This window comes from Pseudorca crassidens, chromosome 6 (assembly GCF_039906515.1).
Source record: "Pseudorca crassidens isolate mPseCra1 chromosome 6, mPseCra1.hap1, whole genome shotgun sequence".
NCBI lineage: Eukaryota > Metazoa > Chordata > Mammalia > Artiodactyla > Delphinidae > Pseudorca > Pseudorca crassidens.
The window spans coordinates 88591193-88612692 of record NC_090301.1 but is presented as its reverse complement, the minus strand read 5'-3'; the positions used below and the strand labels follow the sequence as shown (position 1 = coordinate 88612692).

General features: G+C 32.7%; 1 protein-coding gene across 1 annotated transcript in view; it reads right to left on the bottom strand.

The window, feature by feature from the left end:
• Positions 1-21500, bottom strand: part of LRP1B (LDL receptor related protein 1B) — a 1616178-nt gene that overhangs the window by 629164 nt on the left and 965514 nt on the right. Inside the window, exons 23-24 of the mRNA XM_067742376.1 lie at positions 13728-13928; positions 8155-8400 (exon numbers count right to left, since the gene is read on the bottom strand). Coding sequence (XP_067598477.1) covers positions 8155-8400; positions 13728-13928 — 447 coding nt within the window. The remainder of the gene's footprint in view (positions 1-8154; positions 8401-13727; positions 13929-21500) is intronic.

Here is a 21500-nt window from a genome sequence, read left to right as displayed (position 1 = left end):
TTAAAAATTAATGATATAGAGAATAATCTCTAAATGGTGGAGTAAGGACTTCCAAAAATTTTCTCCTCTATAAAAACAATGAGAATACTAGCAAAATGGTCAAAATTATCTTTCTTCTAAACTCTAGAAATTAACCAAATTCTAGTAACAATCCAGTGAGTGTTTATTAAGAAAAAATGCTGAATATCATTGAGAACAGCAAACTTTGTAGCATTTTAACATGCATCAATCCCAGTTACTCAGCCATTAAAAAGAATGAGATAGGGCTTCCCTGGTGGCACAGTGGTTAAGAATCCGCCTGGCAATGAAGGGTACACGGGTTCGAGCCCTGGTCTGAGAAGATCCCACATGCAGCGGAGCAACTAAGTCCACACGCCACAACTATTGAGCCTGTGCTCTAGAGCCCGTGAACAACAACTACTGAGCCTGTGCGCCACAACTACTGAAGCCCACGCGCCTAGAACCCATGCTCCGCAACAAGAGAAGCCACCGCACTGAGAAGCCCACGCATTGCAACAAAGAGTAGACCCCGCTCACTGCAACCAGAGAAAGCCCCCACGCAGCAACGAAGACCCAACGCAGCCAAAAATAAATAAATAAAATAAATTTATTTAAAAAAAAAAGAATGAAATACTGCTATTTGCAGCAACATGGATGGACCTGGAGATTATCATACTAAGTGAAATAAGTCAGACAAAGACAAATATCATATGATATGTTTACATGCAGAATCTAAAAAAAAAATGATACAAATGAACTTATTTACAAAACAGAAACAGACACACAGACTTAGAGAATGAACTTATAATTACCAGAGGGTAAGGGCTGGGGGGGGAAGGGATTGACTGGGAGGTTGGGACTGACCTATACACATTGCTATATTTAAAATACATAACCAACAAGGACCTACTGTATAGCACAGGGAACTCTGCTCAATATTCTGTAAAATAACCTAAATGGGAAAAGAACTTGACAAAGAATAGAAACATGTGTATGTATAACTGAATCACTTTGCTATACACCTGAAACTAACACAATACTGTTAATCAACTATGCTCCAATATAAAAGAAATATTAAAAAATAAATTAATATAAAAAAACAAACATGCACCAATCATGTCTCTCTTTCCCCAGCTTTGTGGCAGCCTTGGACACAGACAGCCCAGAAACCACCAGAGGGGATAGATGGGTTTTGGAGCTCCCCCAAAAGCCCAATCTCCAGGGAATTGTTCAATGGGGAAAGAAGAGTGTTTTCAAGAAATTGTGCTGGGGCTTCCCTGGTGGCGCAGTGGTTGAGAGTCCACCTGCCGATGCAGGGGACACGGGTTCGTGTCCCAGTCTGGGAAGATCCCACATGCCGCAGAGTGGCTAGGCCCGTGAGCCATGGCCGCTGAGCCTGTGCGTCCGGAGCCTGTGCTCCGCAATGGGAGAGGCCACAACAGTGAGAGGCCCGCGTACCGCAAAAAAAAAAAAAAAAAGAAAAAAAGAAATTGTGCTGGATTTCCACATGCAAAAGAAAGAAGATCAAACTTCACATCATATATAAAAATTAACTCAAAATGTAGTGTAGACCTAAATGTAAGAGCTAAAACTGTACAACTGTTAGAAGAATACATAGGAGTATATCTTAATGACCTTAGATTAGGCAATGGTTTCTCAGCTATGACAGTGAAACACAAGCAACAAAAGAAAAATAACAAGTGAACTTCATCCAAAAAAAAAAAAAAAAGAACTTTTGAGCTTCAAAGGACATCAAGAAAGTGAAAAGGTGAAAAAACAACCTACAAAATGGGACAAATTATTTCCAAAGCACATATCTGATTAGGGACTTGTATCTAGAATATGTAAAGGACAATTATGACTCAAAACTAAAAAGATAAATAACCCAGTTTAAAACTGGACAAAGGTCTTGAACAGGCATGTTGTCCAGGAAGATACACTAATGACCAATAAGCACAAGAAAAGATGCTCAACGTTGTTAGTCATAAGGGAAAAAAGTCAAGCACAATGAGATACCACTTTGCACCTGCTAGGATGACTATAATAAAAAAAAAGATGGACAGTAAAAACTGATGGAAATTGATTGTGTAGAAACTGAAGCCCTCGTGCATTGCTGATGGGGTTTTAAAATGAAGTAGCCACTCTGGAAAACAGTTTGGCAGTTTCTGAAAACGTTAAATATTGAGTCACCATATGACCCAGCAATTCCATTCTTAGTTTTCACCCAAGAGAAATGAAATGCATGTCCACACAAAAACTTGTACATAAATATTCACAGCAGAATTACTCATAATAAGCAAAAATTGGAAACAATCCAAATGTCCATCAACTGATAAATGGATAAACAAAATGTGGTATATCAATACAAGAGATTTTTATTCTACAATAAAAGGAAATAAAGTACTGATGTATGCTAAAACATGGTTGAACATTGAAAACATTATGACAAGTGAAAGAAGTCAGTCAGAAAAGACCACATACTCTACGATTCCATTTTTATAAAATGTCCAGAATAGGTAAATCTATAGAGACAGAAAATAAATTAGTGGTTGTCAGGCCTGGGGTAGGGGTTGATGGGGAGTGACTTTTAATGCCTGTGGGGTTTGTTGAGAGGGTGATTAAAATATAATAATATTAGATAGCGGTAATGGTTGTATCGCTCTCTAAATATACTATAAACCACTGAAGTGTATACCTCAATGTATCTGTTATAAGAAAAAAGAAATATGGTAATAAGTGTGGAAATTTATAAAGAGTAAAAAACTGTACATATACTATTTTTAGTTCACTGTTAACTAAAAATCATATATTTTTTTTACCTCATTCAGATAATCTATATAACTATCCTCAGCTCTGAAAACTTTTCCATCTATATAAGGAAAAACAATGTAACATTCTGACAATTTAATGTTTTCCTTCTCTGTGTATTTGTGCTAGTTAAATAAAGTTGAGAATTCATCCATTAAAAATTAACATCTTACTTAAACTCAATAATTCCGAAAATATAAAAAGAATTAACGCAAAGAAATTAGAAAAAATAACTACAGCAACTGATAAGATAGAGAAAAATAGATTATCAAAAAAACCCAAAGTCATTTGTTTGAAAGATTAATAAAGTATAGATAAACCTATGGCAGGACCAATACATATACAGGTAGATATACATATACATATACAATATATGTACAAATTAACAATAGAAGGAATGAAAGTAGGAAATAATTAAGAATATATAAAATAAAAAGATAGAGTGAGATATATACTTTAATCATATATGAAAATAGGTAAAAATAAGACTTTTTCTGGAGAAATGTTACCAAAATTTCATATATTTCACAATTTTCATGTATTTCAAAAGAACTATAAAATAATTTGATTCAACCTCCACTCTGAAAAAAGCACAGGTGTAAGGGACAGAAATAAGCTTATAAAAGAGACTGTTCAAAGGCATCGTGGGAATCTGAGAGCACACAGTACATAGAGATGGCCTGGATCTTTGGAATGGCTTGTAAAAGCTCTTGCTTTGGAGTCAGGAGGAATGAAGCGCAAAAGCTCTTCTCTAACATCTCTTTACCACAAGACTCTGGGCAAATGAAGTAACCTTCTGTGTCTCAGTTTCCATAGGTATAAAATCAGAGAATTAATAATATCTAATTGGCTTCTTGTGAGTTATAAATAAATTACCTATGACATTTTAGATGCTTGATAAATGGTAGCTATCAGTAATATTATAATTAAATTTAAGAAATTATTTATATGGAATTTGGGATTAACATATACACACTACCATATAGAAAATAGATAACCAACAAGGACCTACTATTGTATAAAACAGATAACCACAGTGAACTATACTTAATATTTTGTAATAACTTATAAGGGAAACAAATCTGAAAGGCATATATATACATATATAAAACCGAATCACTTGGTTGTGCACCTGAAACTAACACAACATTGTAAATCAACTACACTTCAATAAAAAATAAATAAAAATAAAAATAGAAAGAAAAACCAGAAAGGAAAAAAAGAAATGATTCAGAGGTGGGAGTTTTGAATAGAGTATAGGATTCAGATTTCCAGAGAGAATGTAGAAAATACTGTCATACTGAAAAGTCATAGATGGCAATGAGCAGCGTACATGAAGGAGGTAAAATGAAGTCATATACGTGAAAGTACTTTACATTCTTGCCCATGATGCATTTATTATCATTACTCATGACAAAACCATAAATAATGTGCATGGAGTGGAAACCCACAGTGGAAGACAATGAAACATCAGATTGGAGAGATTAAATGAACAAAAATGAAGAAAGCCCTTAATGTCAGGCTGAGGATATGAGGTTCTTTTCATAAATAATGAATAGTTACTTTTAAAATCATGAATGGAGACTGATATGTAAAACTCTCACTTTACTAAGATAAATAAAGGAATGGATGGCCAGATTGTAAACCACCACAGCTTCACTGCCCTGATCTCTTCACCTTTATCTTCCATTATTCCCCAAGGTAGCCCATCTGCTTAACATCACTTTATTCTTTACTATATGTCTGAGCTCTTTTCATCAATTCTCATCTTCCAGATCTGGGTTACCCTCTCCATTTTCAATAAAAATATTATATTCCTTCAACTTTTTGATATTTTACTTCTCACAAACTGGAGAAACAAGAGGATGATAAAAAATAGGCTGGAAAGAAGACTGCCATGATCATTACAACTGCCTGGACTGTGCTGTGGCACAGATGCTTTTTTTTTAGAATTAAAGTTTGGGTGCAATAAAAAAATTTGTTTAAATAAATAAAAAATGGAGTAAATGGAGCTCCAAATCAACTATAACTCAATACAAAAATATAAAGTAAATGGGGCTCCAAAAAATAAAAAAGTTTGGGTGATGGACACAGTGTACTGCTAGGTGATCATTATGTTTACGCAGTTTTGTATTTACATCCATGATCTCTTTCTTTAAAAAGATATGTTTTAAAATAAATACATTTATAGAAAAATCTTTTAAAAAACAAGCGATTAAGAACAAAGAAATACATTGGTGGGTAAATCTAACCTAATTCAGGCTAAAAGAAAATAAAAGGGAGATGCTACAATGTTCTTTCCAATGTTACTAGAAATATGCTGCAAATTTGTAAGTAGGCTACTACCAAACAGCAAAGAAACCAGAGATAGAAAAGAAATGCAGTCAGTAGCAATAGTCTGGGTTTTCATAAGTAAAAAGAAAATACTTCAGAGAAAGGTGATTAATAAATTATGTATTAAAGAGGGAACATGTAAGGCACTGATAAAATAAAGTATCCAGGTACCCAAGAGAAGTGAGATTTATTTTTATAAAATAAAAAAAAAGATTATAAAAATAGTATTTTGAAAATAATTATAGTTAACTAATAAGATGTTAAAAGTTAACTTAGAGAAAATAGAGTAATCTCAGCAATTCAGCAAATGGCAGAGTGTAAAGAATTTAGGAAGGGATGATTAGAAAGAAATAAGAGAATATGAGACAACTACAGAGGAAAATTCAGGAGGAAAAAAATGGGCGAGTCATGCTTCTAATTTGTGGCATAAAGAGTACTATTATTTTTTATTTTTAAAATGTCAAGAAGAATAAGCACAGATATTGCATTCAATAAAGAGAACACATTTTAAAAGGAAGCACTCAGCTTAAGAATGCTGGGGAAAAAGAACAAAAGAAGAACAAGAAAAAAGAAATTTTACTTTTAAAGTCCAATAATCAATAGTCAATTCATTTTTATTGAATTATGAATCTGCTGTAGGTTTTTCAAAAAGAAATGATATGAATAAAACACAGAATAAATTTGTTTTATGTATGAAAATTGGTTTAATCAAAAATAAGTTTTAATACCTAACAAAACCTCTATTATCTGTAACAATATAAATGCTAAAAATGGTATTTAATACACTGTATGTTGAGGAAGGGATAAATTACCAGCAGGTTAAAGTTTCCATGTAAGAAAAGCTCTGTACTAACTTTAAAAGGTAAAATATACTTTTGCTTCTCTGTCAAATTATAAACAAAGCCAGGTGTGAAATACAGCAATTTTAACAGTGAGAAATGATATGGTACTATTAGAGTTTCTTTCTAAGCTGAGGGTAGAAGGGGTCAATTCCATTAGAAGAATTATCTTTGCACCTGGTAAATTATATTCAAATGTTGAATTGTTCTAATATTCAGCTTGAGTTGTGATTGATTTCACAGAGTACAAAGCCACTATAATAAGTCAATCATTTTGTCATCTGTATCCAAAAACCAGACCTAGAGCCAATTCTCATGTAAAACATGATTATAAATATATCTGAGGTCAAAGTTTGATCTATCATTTTCCTACTCCAAACATGTATATGAAATGGCTATTTTTATTACAACAAACTGCTATTTTTTTTCAGCTTCTCATGCCAATTACATTGTGCAAGAATTTTGAAGGAGAAAGAGTTAGATAAATGTTTGTGAAACTTATGCCTCTAGGACTCAAATTTTAACAGCTAGGAAAACACAACTACAAGACAACATTTGAAATAAAATAAGAAAATAATTTAACATTCCCTGAAAAAAATCATGTTTTTAATTGCATATTATTTTATTGGATACTATGTAAAACACAAGAGAAAAATCTATAACTTGATTTCTGACTTCAAGATGCTTATTACTTTATTGGAGAAGTAAAGAGCAAAGGAAGAAGATAGAAATTAAAAAAGCAAATTAAAAAGGTGACCACATATTTTCTTGGACAAATTCTAGATATAGAAAGGAGAAATAAGTGGAGAGTAAGAATATTTGGAAGAAGACTCTATATTAAAGAAGAAAGATTTGACCTAGTAGGTTTTAAAAAATATCCAGGATTTTTAGAGACAAAGAGGGAAAGTACAATATAAGCAGAAGAAACAAAATGAAAAAAGTTTATGATGTATGGGTTCTTAGGAGCCTGATGAAGCCTGGGTACTCCTAATCAGAAATTTTTAAAGACTACAAAAACAGTAAGAAAAAAGTAAAAAAAAAAAAAAAGTATCAAATATATTCAAATACAATTATCAAAATTCAAAAAAAACCAATTTTTGATGGAGTAATATATGTACTTTTTAAGATTAATGCATTCAATAACAAGATTGAGCAGTGGGTCTAATGACTCCCATTACTGAAGTAGCAGTGGTTTTCAAAGCCTGAACATAAGTGATATTTTGCGATATTAGCAACAACTTTAACATGATATGGATATGCCTATCACTTCTATTGGAAACACAGTCATAGTTGCTGCTAAGAACTGGTCTGCGGTATACATTCACAGCTGAAAGAAATGTTAACCTTCAGTGAGAGATTAAAGAAAATAAAGGTGTAAAATTTTCCCTAACAAACTTCATGGACCCCTTCAATTCTATCCATGGACCTGTAAGTGTCCTGTGACTCAAATTAAGAATCTGGAGAAGACAGTGGGAAGCCACCATTCATTAAGCACCTAATGGGTATAGGGCACAGCAAAAAGTGCTTCATGTTATTCTTACAGCATGTTGTTGTAATGGGAATTGATATTTGAAAGATGAGAAAACTAAGGCTCAAGGAGTTTTAGGTAACCTGCCTGCAGCCACATACATAATGAATGCCATTTATAGGATTAGAGTTCAAATTTCAGATTCCATAGCCTTTGTTTGCTTTTCCTACTGTGGAATATGATCTAGAGAATCAGCAGAATGTCTTAAATGGGCAATCAGAAGATGAACACAGCCAGAGCAAGGAGTTGTTTTCAAGGGTAGTAGAAATACAGTTGGAAGTGTGGGACAGGGCCAGTCTTTGGAGGGTTCTAAACATTCAAAGAGAAATAAAAGTAAATGCTTTGGAGCATACAAAAATAAGCGCCTAGGGAGGAAGATGACAAAAACAGTTACTTAAGGAAAAGATAATCAGATGGACTGTAATGGTAAAGGATTATTGTAATATTTTCTGTCCAGAAGATTTTGAAGTAGGTCTAATATGACACATTATACTTAAATGCCTTTTCTAAAATTAGTTGTACCCATTATTGATTTTCTGAGGTGTTTTTGCATTTTTTATCAATATCTATTCTTAAATATAGCAAGATACACAACACACATATCACTTGCTATTCTTAAATATAGCAAAACACACATCTACTTACTGACACTTGTGCAACTTTCACCATCCACATCCAGCTTCCACCCTTCATAACATGAGCACTTGACTGTGTGCTTGTGTTGCTCACACACTTGACTGCACTTCAGATGGTTGCTGCAATAATCTACAATTTCACATGTTTTATTGTCTCTGCTGAGTTGAAGTCCTTCAGGGCAAGAACAGACAATTCCTCTTCCAGGAACAACAGAACAGTGGTTGCTACAGCCTCCATTGTTCAGTGAACATTCATCTATAAAAGGAGAGGAACAGATTATAGGGCATCATCAATTGTTTTGCTCAATTAAATACTAATCACTGAACTCAATTCTCTAAGGCTGGAATTAGAGAAAGGATATTATAAATGAATGGAGAAAGCACTCTTTAGATTTTTGTCCCAGAAGTTGGGGTAGAAATGATGAAAGAATTCATCTAATGACCAAATAGAGTTCTATATGACAGAAATTGGGAATGGAAGATTTTCATTTCTATAAATCTTTGGAGTACACTTTGTTTTACTCCATAGAAGTAAAGTGAGTTCAATGTTTCCATTATTACTGGAAAGATTATGCTGAGCCTTTTAGCAGTTATGCAAAATCAGTTTTTGAGGGCTTCCAAAAGGGACTCACATACACTGGTGATCTGAAAATCTGACTTATCTCAGTGTTTATAAATAAACAGGCATACACATACACATGTATGTATTATATCTATATATCTTTTTCTACACCTATAGTGTGATTTATAATAATAATCCAGAATGGATTAGTTTGTCCTTTACTGGCTACAGATATTTATTTATTTACTTTTATTTTCTTAGATATTTATTTTTAAATTAGGTAAATTATACATTGGACTTCATATATTGGTTATTATTATTAATTCAATGAGGCTATGGAAACATAATAAATAATACACAAAAATACTTGATCTGGCATTTTGGCTGAAATAATCAGCAAGTAGACTTGTATAAAGAAAGAGAACTTCTCTTTCAGGGCACTTATAGTTTATAATCACACATTAGATATATTTATTTATCATTCTGTTTCATCACAAGATTGTAGGATCCATGAGGGTATGCAAAATATTCATTCTGTTTACCATGTATATCCCACAGCTAGCATAGTGCCTAGCATAGAGTAAGCAGTTAAAAATATTTGTTGAATAACAAAATTTAACAAAATCATCCAAAAGCACACAACTGCCCCTAAATTGAGCTAGTATTTGTCCAACTGGGAAATTTCAAGATGTCATATTTACGCCCTTGACAAAAATAGCAAATAATTGTTTTCGCAACCATGATATTACCTATTATTATATACTATTAGGTGCATAGTAATAAGGCCAAAAGAAGCGTTGTCTTTCTCTACTTTAAAAATATGTTTGAGTAGTTGTCAAAGATTGTTCAGTTAGGTGTGTTTTGAGACATACTGAAAAGGAATGTTGTTCAATGATTGGCGAATTGCAATAATAATTACTTATATACCTCGAATATTTCCTGTTCTCTATGGAAATTCATCCAGCTCAAAAAATTGGACTGGAATGTAAGACTTTCAAAAATATTCTCTACACATTTTAAACTTCTGTATGGGTCAACTATTCTTCACATTTGTCACCATAAAAGAAGTTACAGTAATAAGAAAAGAAAAATGATTACATTAACTGTTTTCTCTAAGAATTCAAGTTTGGCATTATTTTAGAAGAAAAAAACATAGATTCATTTCTTGGTTCCTTCAAATATGTTTGGTCACCTGTAATCATAATCATTTCAAAACAGCAGACGTTTCAAAGTCTTTGCCCCATGTTGTTCCATTGACATTCTTTTTCAAGAGAATTACTGTAAAGAAATGTCATCATACACAGCGGGTGAAAAAAATTGTTACAATGCTTTTAGCTTATTTCAAGTACGACTGTTCTCTCAGCATTCAAATGTCTCTTTCTGACACTACCTGTGGAATTAAATCCTAGATTTAAGGATAAACAAAATTCACGTTGAAACTCTACAACTTAATATATAAATTTAATGGCAATATTTGTATGGCTAGCCCCTTGTCAATTTTCCCTTAACCCTAAACCTATCATTAAATCCTGCAGCTTCTTTTTAAATTTTTTGCTACCCGACAAAGACTCTCTCATTGACCAAGCTTTAGTCAAGCATCTCTGAACCCTCAGTCTTGGCTGATAAAACTGCAGACTCTCAGCACAATTTCATTGTCTAATCCTCTCCCCAAACCCCTCTTCCCAAGCCAATAAGAGACTTAGACAAACACTAGCACAGTTTTTAACAGCTCATGGCAGCATCCCTAAAATGACCTCAGCCCTCCTTAAAGTGTCTTCCTGAGAAAGCTCTATGACTCCATGATGCTGCAGAAATCTACTATTGTTTTCCCTCAAACCTGATGATAGGAAGATAGGGCCCTGAGCCCCATCTCAGAGCAGTTACTTTAGAAAGCTTGCAAGATAAATCCTTTCTCTGTACCTTTGAGATGTCAATCATCTACCACTCAGAACTGTTCCTCCCAACCCCAGGATCTGAAAGTCATCTTTTTGAAATGCAAACATTTAAGGAGATAACTCTCTCACCCTTACTCCCAACCCTGTGGGTACCTTGCTCTGACTTGTACCACTGCCTCCAGTCATAAAGATATGAGAAGTTTGTCTCTTCTCTGGGATGAGCACCAATTAACAAACCCAGATGGCCTAGTCACATGGGCCAATGCCCCATTAACACCCCTTAGTGCCTTTCCCATAGCACATTCCAGCCTTTAAAAAGCTTCTCATCTTTTGTTTTGGTGAAGCTGATTTCAATTAATATTGGATACTCTTCCCTATTGCAATAGTTATTACGGAGTAAATATCACTTTAACTAGTATCCAGTTTTATCTTTGACATACCCTTATAACAAAAATCAACAGTTAACTCCCTTCTTGAATGATTGAAATCTCTTCTTATTTCTTTCTTACGTGCATATGTCTTTCCTCTTTAAATCACTTAAAATTCCCCCTGAAAAAATAATCTCTCCACCAGGATTCAACTTATCTTCTTGAGCTCTCTCTTTTCTTAAAATTTTATAGACCAGATTTATTTGGAGAAAACAAACAACCTCACTACCCAAACGATGGATGTTTACATCTCAAGACACCTCCCAAATACTGTCTACAGATTACAAGTAATTTTCACATATTTTACATGTATTGAGGAACAGGATATGAATCAATCCCCGTTTTTGTTTCAACGGAGAGGAGGGGGATAAAAAACAGCTATTTTAGATACAACTATTTGGAAGGAGTTGACATGAAGAGGGCAAACCCTACATTTTCACCATCTATAGCAAATGGTTTAAAAAACCCTTTTAACTTTGGGTATCTTTCTCTAAAATCCACTCTTTAGCTACAAGTCAATTCATGCCAATTATTTAAAGTTAATTCACTTGGTATATCTTTCATGTCCACCAGGTAAATGATTCATTATGCCCATTGCTGCAGCACTCAAACCAACATCCCCGCCTGGCTGGACAGGGCCTAACCTAGTATTGGTTGGAAAAGGATTTGAAAACAAGAGACCAAAGTGTCATTTCCCTACAGGAACCAATATTGCCGACCATCTACAAACTGACACTACAAAGGTGCACATAAAAGCACCTTTTCAGAGGAAAGAAGAGCCTTCTGCAATGCAGTCAATCCCTTGACCAGTGATTGTTTTTGTTTTTCATTGTTCTAATTCTCCCTCAACTTCACCTGATAAAGGACAGAGTATGTGAGTTCAATATGCCACAGTGCTGCAATCAGTACAAAAATGTCTTTTTATCTCCTCTGGTACTTCCACACCTAGCTTTACTGTGACCTTTTCCACTCCCTGTAATCATTTAAAATCTTTGAGCAAGACTTCTTAGCCAGTGAGTACAGTAGCTTGATAAGCAAGAACTGATTTTCAATCTTGAAGTAGACAGAGAAATGAATTCAGAAGAAATCCCCTTTTCTCTTTTATTTTCCCAATTTAGGGAGCAGAGAATAGGAAAATAAGGCTGCATTTTCTTATGATTCTCTTCATTTTTCTTAATGACTGTATTTTCTCTTCTCCACCTTTTATTTACTTCATTTAACCCAAAGGGTGAAGAAAAGATGGAAAAGCACTAATTTATTTCAAGAACTGTAGTGCATTAAGTATTATTACCATGACTTCCTAATAGATATCATCTCCATTTTTTTTATAAGGAAACTGACAATTCCAGAAATTAACCACCTGCCTAGGTGACTTAATTGAAGTAATTGAAGAATAGAATTCAAACTTGTCAAAATCTCATTTTTTTCTATAATTATACACTTTCAATTTTAAGACTGTTGACAGTTTCCTTCTTTTAGAATTGCTCTTACAAACTTCATGAGCAATTCTCATACATGGTAATGTAAGAGATCTTTCCATCCACCGAACTACTCCACCAGGGAGAACAGGTTGGGAGAAAAAGAAGTGAATACAGATAAACTGTATAAATAAAGTCTGCCATCCTTTAGTTGTAATTTTTTGGATTTAATTTTAGGGTTTCTGTTTGTTTAAATGATAGCATCACTGAATGAAGACTGTTGCATTTACTGTTTCAAGGTTGTTTTATAGAATCACAGACTATTTGGAAGAAAGGATGTTTTATTACATAAATTTTAAAAAGAATAATAGTCTTTTTTATATCACTCAGTATGCTATTAATGCTCAATTCAGATCAATATATGATAACTTTAGGCTTAAATGTAGTTGTCTTTCCTATTTCCAATCAGGCAGGTTCATCATTTCCTAAAGTCATTTTCTCACAGCCTCAAGTCATCACATTATTGTTCTTATCATGCTATAAATCTTCGTCATTACTCTATTGATGTCACCTTCAGTATTATCTAGAAAGCATATTTTTAAAATCTCCTTGCGAAATCTCTGATCTCCCCACAGAGAAGGAAATATAATTGCTTTATATGTGCTGGTGGCATAAGGAGATGGCTAGTGAAAAGTGATTTTAAAGCTCAAAAGCTATCACACTGAAATCATCATTTTAACTAGATAAAGCATACTAAAGAAAGCTACTGTAAGAAAACTAAAAACTTCTGAGAAAATTATATAAAATCAAGTAATATTCTATTGATTTCATTATCCAGTTTCTTCCTTTCCTCTTTTTAAAAAAGGTTTCTGTTGTAATGATCTGAGTCCTGACAAAATACATTGGGTGGTAGTAAATTTCATCCCATAGTTTAATAATAACAGGAGTCTTCTGTTCTGAGCAACTCACTGACAGAATATAATCAATTCAATTGTGGGAACATCATTGACTATTCAGAGATTTAAATGATGAATGCAGCTGTACAATTGTTAAGTTAGTTGGATCAGGTAGCCTTTTCTGCTTCATTTTTTGAGATTTCTGATCATATTTAGTTTTTTAAATAAATATACAGTGCCTGTAAAATGTAAACAGGATTCAACCCTAAAAGTTACATTTAAAGAAATGACTGGAAGGAACAAATGCTACTATAATAACTATCAGCTAGTGGACTAAAAGGTTCTAGTCTCCAGAAAGAAGCAATGCAGTGAAACGTGCAATACCACAGAGGTCGCCTTCGTCAGACCCATCAGGACAATCCCTTCTCCCATTGCAGAGCTTCTCTGGCTGCAGGCAGACCGAAGTGTCATTAGCACAAGGGTACTTGGGTGGCCCACACAAGAAACTGTCACAGTCATCTTCGTCTGACTGATCTTCGCAATCGATATCTCCATCGCATACCCAGTCTTTGTTGATGCATCTCCCTTAAGAAAATAGCAACAACATGCATTTAATTTTTGCAATTAAGCCACTGGAATAATGAGTAGTCATTGTCTTCAGTCAGAGGCAGAACAAATTGCCATTAGCAAGAAATCTATTTGCTGATAGTTTGACATTTTCATGACAGCATTTGAGTAGTTCTTGTCCTCATTGTAATAGTATTCTTAGTGTTAAAGCCCTGATATTTTCTTTAGTTTCAAGTTATTGCCTTACCCTATTTAAAAATAAAATCTGTAACTCATTGAAAGTTTAATTACTTTTAAAAGCAAATTTTATTTATAAGTCCTTTTCAGTGCCCTAAATTTAGATAGGTGCTATCACTGTATTTTGGAGACCTAAAATTAAGCAAATGCTTTATTTTTGAAGGTGAAGATGTCCTTCTATTTACATTTATAACCTTAGCAACTCAACTCCTCACATTCAGACTTATGTACATGCCCTTTCATAGAAGAATGTAAAATGTTACTAAACATTTTAGTAGCTAAGATATATACAGACAAAATTTAGAGAAATATGTTCTTTATTGACTTTGAAAGAAAAAAATGAAGTGATTATTGTTTAGCCAGAATGTTTCAAAAGTAACAATGTGAAATTCCTAGAAAGCAATGTATTGACTATGTAAACTGTTTTTGTTCGTTGCAAATTATTCTTCCTTTCCAGAATATTTGTAGTTTTCTTCTAATTAATCATCTTTTCTGAATTATACAATGTTAATGTGTAATGTGAATAAAAAATGTTCCTAAAGATAAATACTGGTTATCAGTTGACTACACCAACATCTCATAAAATGAGTGGGGCAAATAAAAGGGAAATGGAAAAATGTTAGGTTGTATATGTCCAAGAGTCATTACGTATTTAAATGTCTTCTTCAAACTCAAGGCTACTGAATTTTAAAATATTTAAAATATTTGTGAAAATATGTTTTATTTATAGAAACATATTAATAATTCTCTATGCTACTATATATCAAATAAGAGAAAAACAAATGATCAGTTCCACAGTTAATATAAATAAATTTGATAATATTCAACATTTATTGATCAAAATACTCTTAAAATAAAATGAATTATTTTATTCACATAAAATGAACACTTTATTAATGAATTTGAATATAAATGGAGGAACATTATAAAATTTTGCTTTAACATCATAAATAAAACTAATAATGATATTATTTTATATTGCCTGGAAATATTATGTAATATAATTAGACAATAGAAAGAAATGAGGTATAAAACTAGAAGAGAATATCATTACATGCAGTTAATATAATCACATAATTATAAATCAATAAAAACTAAATAAGAACTATAAGAAACTAAGAATTTAAAATATATGTAGCTAGTTTAAAAAATTATACAAAAATCAATAGATTTCATATATACAAAGATAATATAGTAGAAGAAAAGGTCAACCAAAAAATCTACCATAAAACAAAGTATTTTGAGTTAAACTACACAAAAATTGTATATAATTTATATGAAAATTTAAAAGTTTATAAAGAAACTCAAAAGAAGCCTGGAATAAAGATATAGTTTGGTTTTAGAGAGGAAGATATATTAAAGGTATTATTTTTCCCCTAATTAATACCATCCCAATAAAATAGTAACAATATTATTGTAATCCCATGAACTTATCCTAAACTTAAGAAAATAAAACTGCAAATATCATGAGGAGTCTTCTAAAAAAAATAGAGGAACACTAATGAGTAGGAACTATATATGACAGGAATTTAGAAGTGTTTTAAAGTAACATTGGTTAAATTTTTTTCATAACAGGATATCAATAAGCATAATAATTAAACAGCATAGAGACATGAGAAGTACAGTCATTTATGTACATGGTTTTAATATACAAAAACTGGCAATTCAAAATAGTAGAGAATAAATAATTACAAAATTAATAATGTTAGGATTGTTGATGAGCCACCTGGAGGAAAAAAAAATGCTGAATCTTTACTTGACCCTTACACCAAAAAAAATTATAGACAGATCAAATAAGTGTTTTAAAATAATAACAATGATAATACACATTCTAGAATAAAACAGCTATTAAAACAAGAACATTACAAACATAGAAAACATAAAGGACAAATTGACAAACTTAAATACTGTCCACACTGAGCAATAAAATCCATCTACAGAGTCAACATAAAGTCAATAAAACAGAAAAAAAATCATTATATTTGACAAAAAGGGCATATTTCTTTAAAATAGAAAAGCCTCATAAATCAATATGATAAAGATCAATAAACCAATATTGGTTTATTTATTTATTGGTTTATTGTGCAAGATTCACAATGAATCAATAATGGCTTACAAACGTAAGATGTTCAAAAAATCTTTCAATTAAAAAAGTAAACAAAAACAGCAATATGATAGCATTTTTTCTCTCACATTGATTAAGATTAAAAAGTTGTATAACACAAAGATAGATTTGACAAGGGTATAAAAAAACAACCCCAGTGTTGAAGGGGCTGCAAATTGGGATAATCTCTCTGTAGGCCAATATTAAGAAATCTAGTAAATTAAAAATGTATCAACTCCTCACCACAGCAATTCTAATTTTGGAATTTTTTTCATTGGTATATTTGCCTGATGTGCAAAGATGCATATGCAAGGGTATGTGTTGCTGCTTTGTACATATTAGCAAAAGTCTGTTAACAACTTAAATCAGCATTGCAAGACTGGTAACATCAACTACAATGCACCCATACATTGAAATTATACACTTGAGTGAAAAACAATGAGATAATTCTGCATAAATTAAAATAAAACAATCTTCAAATCATGTTAAAAAAAAAAGGCCTACACCTGAGTTTGCTGTAGGCTTTCTTTTATATTAGAATAGAATAATCTGTTTATCAATATCTGTGACTATATTTCCATACATATGTCAATATAAGCACATGCATAGGCTTGTCTCTACATGAATTCTTTCTGGAGGGTTATGCAGGAAATAATGAAAAATGATTGCTTCTGGCGAGGAAGACAAGGTGCCTGGAGTAGAAGCCAGACGGATTTTTCATTGAATCCTTTTGTGTTATTTTGTTTTCCTTCCACTATATTTCCATGTAACTTTTCAAAAAAAATACTAGCTCATTTTAAAATGATAAAGATGAAACATATACACATATGCCACAAAGTCAGATAGTTTCTACAAATACAGAGGTTACTCTGTGCCTTATACTTTCCTAGAGAGTTTAAGAAAGTCCTAAGACCCGTTCCCTGTCACCAAGGAGTTTATAATCTAGTTAGCAAGACAAGATCAATGCATAATACATATTTGTAGTCTAAAATATGACATCCTGTACTTAAGTATTAAATTGTATGGGATCATCTGCAAGTATAATAGAATGAAGGGAGAATTCAAGAATAATATAGTAATTTCCATTTTTAGTTTGTAAATCAAGATGCAGCTTACATTTTCCTCATACACACCCCATAATGACATTCTTAACCACTGACTCCAGAATGACCCTAAAATTGTTTCAACAAACCCATCCATAAATCACTATCAATCTTTTAGAGTCAGAGTAGCAGTAAAGCCTATTTGCCACCCCTGATCTAAATGCTGCCTGGAAAAGGTAAAGAAAAATCTTATGCAAATGACTAATAACTTTAACATAGATTATGTTACCAGAGATATGAATAAATATGAATACGTAGCTTAGATAAAATGTACAAATTTCAATAGCTCTCTCCTCCCACTGATTTTGCAGGGGATGTTTGAAACTTAATTGCTTTTCCCTTTCTTGTTTGGTTTTCATTTTTATAAAAATGTAGATAAGAGAGTACACCAGGTATGATAAGTTTAGTTAAATTTCTATTTCATACCCATTAATTGAATAAAACCCAAAAGCAAATTACCTTAGTAAATATGCTTAAAGAGTGTTGATTTTTACTTGATTTGTATCAAGACAAATACTTACATAGTGAAATCACTGGACATAACATAGTAAAAAGTAAAGTATTACAACTTCCCTTGTTTAAGCTCCTTCCTTTATATATATAAGAAAGTTGAAACTCAGGTCAAATTAGTATTTTTAAAACAAAATAAAGATTAATAATTCTAAAATGTGTTACAGAAATTATACACATCCAATATCTAAAAACACAAAATCTTTAAAAATAACTTTTAAAAATATTGTGCACAAATAAGTTCAAATAACCAAGTAAACCAAGTTCAAATTGTCTTTACTAATTCTTCTTTAAAGAGATATCACAGGTTAAAAAAATATTTGGTGTTTATTATCAAGTTGAGTTCTACATAATATTTTCTGATTTATTTATGAAGATGTTTTCAACTTGATTCTTACTATGTGTGCAAGACACACTCTTCTGGGAACTGTAGTTTTGTCCTTTGAGCAAAGAGAATAAGAACGGCCAAGCAACAGCAGCAACAAAAAACAGAAATAGGAAAAATCAGCATGTTGGTATCATGGCAGTTACTACAATCACACACACACACATACACACACACACTCTCTCTCTCTCTCTCATACACACACTCAGGACTTTGTAAGGACTATTTTGATTTGTGTAACTTTGAAATATACAGTTTAGGTCTAAAGTCAGTAGAAAGTCAACAGCTATCGGAAAACGAAGAGGTCCTATGAATTCCTAGAAAATGTGCTGCTTTCCTCAAATAAACTTATATGATCGCTTCCAAAGTTCCTTTTCTCTCTGTTAAACTGTTTTGGCTATTTTTAAAAAATAGATTTATTAATTTGTGAACTGCTTGACTGTCTTTTGTCTTTATGAAAGACAACACGCTACAAGAGGACAATTTCTGTCCTGGGATATGACTGGCAGTTAATATCAAGAATATGGGTATGAAGAAAAGTGAATCATAGAAAAAATCCAAAGGGATTTACTTAATAATATGATTTTTTTGAATATTTGTTTTTGAAATACAATGTCTTTTAATTTGTATACTACTAACCTTTAATCCCACATACATATTTATTTCTCTAACAATGTTTGGCTTTGATTCAATTCACCAAATATTTATTGAGTATTTTGTACCTGTCTAGCTACTGAACACTGTAGGAAAATTGGAAAGACAAATTCCTGACCTTGTGGAGGAATAAGTCGAGTAGTGACAAACGTTCTATTAAAAACAGGATGAGATAAAAAAAAAAGCCTTATAACAATTACAGAGTGCTATGGAATTTCAAGGAGCTAGAAAAGATGTATGATTGAAAGGCTGAGGAAGAGAAAGCTTTACTAAGATGTTATTCGGAAAGGGGTTTTGAAGAGTGGCAGTGAATACTAGATACGGACACAAGAAAAAAGGCATTTCATCCAAACAGCTGTCTTATCTGTATAGTTTTAACATTCAAATACATACCCTCTGCAAAAGCAAATAAAAGGAAAGAGAGAGAGAACAATTTAATAGTATGGTACTTTACTGCTGCTACTCAGTGGGAGTGTGTCAGGGCATAGATGGTGAAAGTAAATCAACTCTCCCTTAATTTGGTCCCTCTTCCATTTCTGAGTGAATGCACTATAAAATTACATTTTGTACATTTATTCTTTGTTTTATGCTAAATATTTTCTTAATGATACAGCTTTATGTACAAATTTTCATCAAAACTGTATATATAGAACCATGTATACTGAGTTTTGTGGATGATTTTCAATGGTAATTTTGAATAGGCAGTTTTAACTTTATTTGTTGAATCTAACCCACATATAAGATGCAATTCCTATATAAATGCATAGACAGAGCAAGGGTGGGACTTGCTCCAGAGGCAGCAATAAAGCAGTTTGGGACTACAGTTCATGAAATGTTGATTCCTAATTCAAGAGTGTCTCCTAATCTTACAGTGGAGAACCACTGAAAGATTTTGAGAAAGTCTGTGATCAGGTCCCAGCTTACGAAGTAAGGGGAACCTAAAAACACGTGTAGAATGGATTGAAGATAATAATTGTCAGGGATAAAAATAGTAGACGACACAAAGGTCTGAGTGAGATACAATACAGACTTAACCTTAAGCTCTGATGTGTGAATGGAAAGAACAGAATGGGTACTGTTAAGAGAAACTGTAGAGGTAGCATCAGTAGGACCTGGAAAATTATTACACGCTGGAAGTGTCAAAAGGTAGTTTCTGCTTCAAATTTAAATGTTTAGGAGAATGAAGATGTTTCTAACAGAAATAGAGGAGAGAGGAAGAATTTCTGGCTTTGGAGAGAAAGTGGGATGTTGAGCCTAGCAATGGAAAAAATGGGTTTGAAGCGTGGGGTTCAACATCAGTGACAGAAATTTGGGAGGCATTTACCTGGAGGTGATGGTTGAAACTTTGGGAACAGAAGAATTTGCTATGGACACCTTACAGAAAGATGAGAGGAGTAAAACAGAGAAATTAAGAGAAAAATCTGTGCAATGTCTGAGATGGATTATGTATTCAACAGATATTTTTAAATTAAATATAAGGGATAGGCAAAGGGAAAAGGAGCAAGGGAAGGTGAAATAAAAATAGAAATCTAAATGCTGAGTGGAAAGAGGACAATTCAATATGAGATTTCATAAGGAAAATTTCAAGGAAAGGATATGTATTGGAGAGAAAGGTCAAGTATTGCAGAGAAAGAAGTCACTATACAGTAGTAACAGTCAAAGGTATTGTTAAGTTCATACTATGTTCTAGGCACTTTTTGTACAGTCTATTGGTTATCATTATTAATATCTCTATTTTACAGATCAGAAAACTGCACCTTAGAGAGGTCTGGTAATCTATGCAAACTCACGTAGTTACTGAATGGCAGAGGAGGACTCAAGATTGAGAAGAGGATGCGCTGAAAAATCATTCCTGGTGACAACTGAAACAGCAATTTCCATCAAAGGCAGGGAGAGGATGTTAGACAGCAAAAGGTAAAAGAATGAATGAGAAAAAAGACATCGAGGTACACTACACAAGATGATTCAACGAAGGGAAGGAGGAAGACAGGAAAACTGATAAAATAAAATGTTTTTGAGGTTACTGTGCTAGGTATATTTACAAAGAGAAAGAAAAATTAGTGTAGAGAAAGAAATTGAAGACATGAGCAAGAAAAATGACTAAGGTCCCATGGGACATAGGAGGTCACAGGATCAACGGCTAAAGAAGACACCTTCTTGGCAGAATGGAGGGTATTTCCTACTTAAGATACAGGATTAAAGGAGGAAAAGAGTAAGTATACAGCAAAGTGTTTAAAAATGCCAGTGGGAGGAATAAAGAGAGTAACGTACAAGGCTTATAAGAAGCTATATGCACAAAAAATCTATTAGATTTAGAGCACATAGACAATGGAGAGCTCACCATGTTATTTCATCAGAAATAAATAAAAGTATACCATAGGGTCAGTTACAGGAAGGGAAAAAAAAGTGCTCTATTTAGAAATTCTTCATATACAATCCACCATATAATTTTAACAAAATCACTATTCCATTGTAGGATAAGTTTGGTTCTAATTATCCAGATTGATTTTTACCATAGATTAAACTCACCATTTCACTTTTTATTTACTGATACAACAACGGGGTAAGGGGAAAAAAAACAAAAACAAAAAAACCCA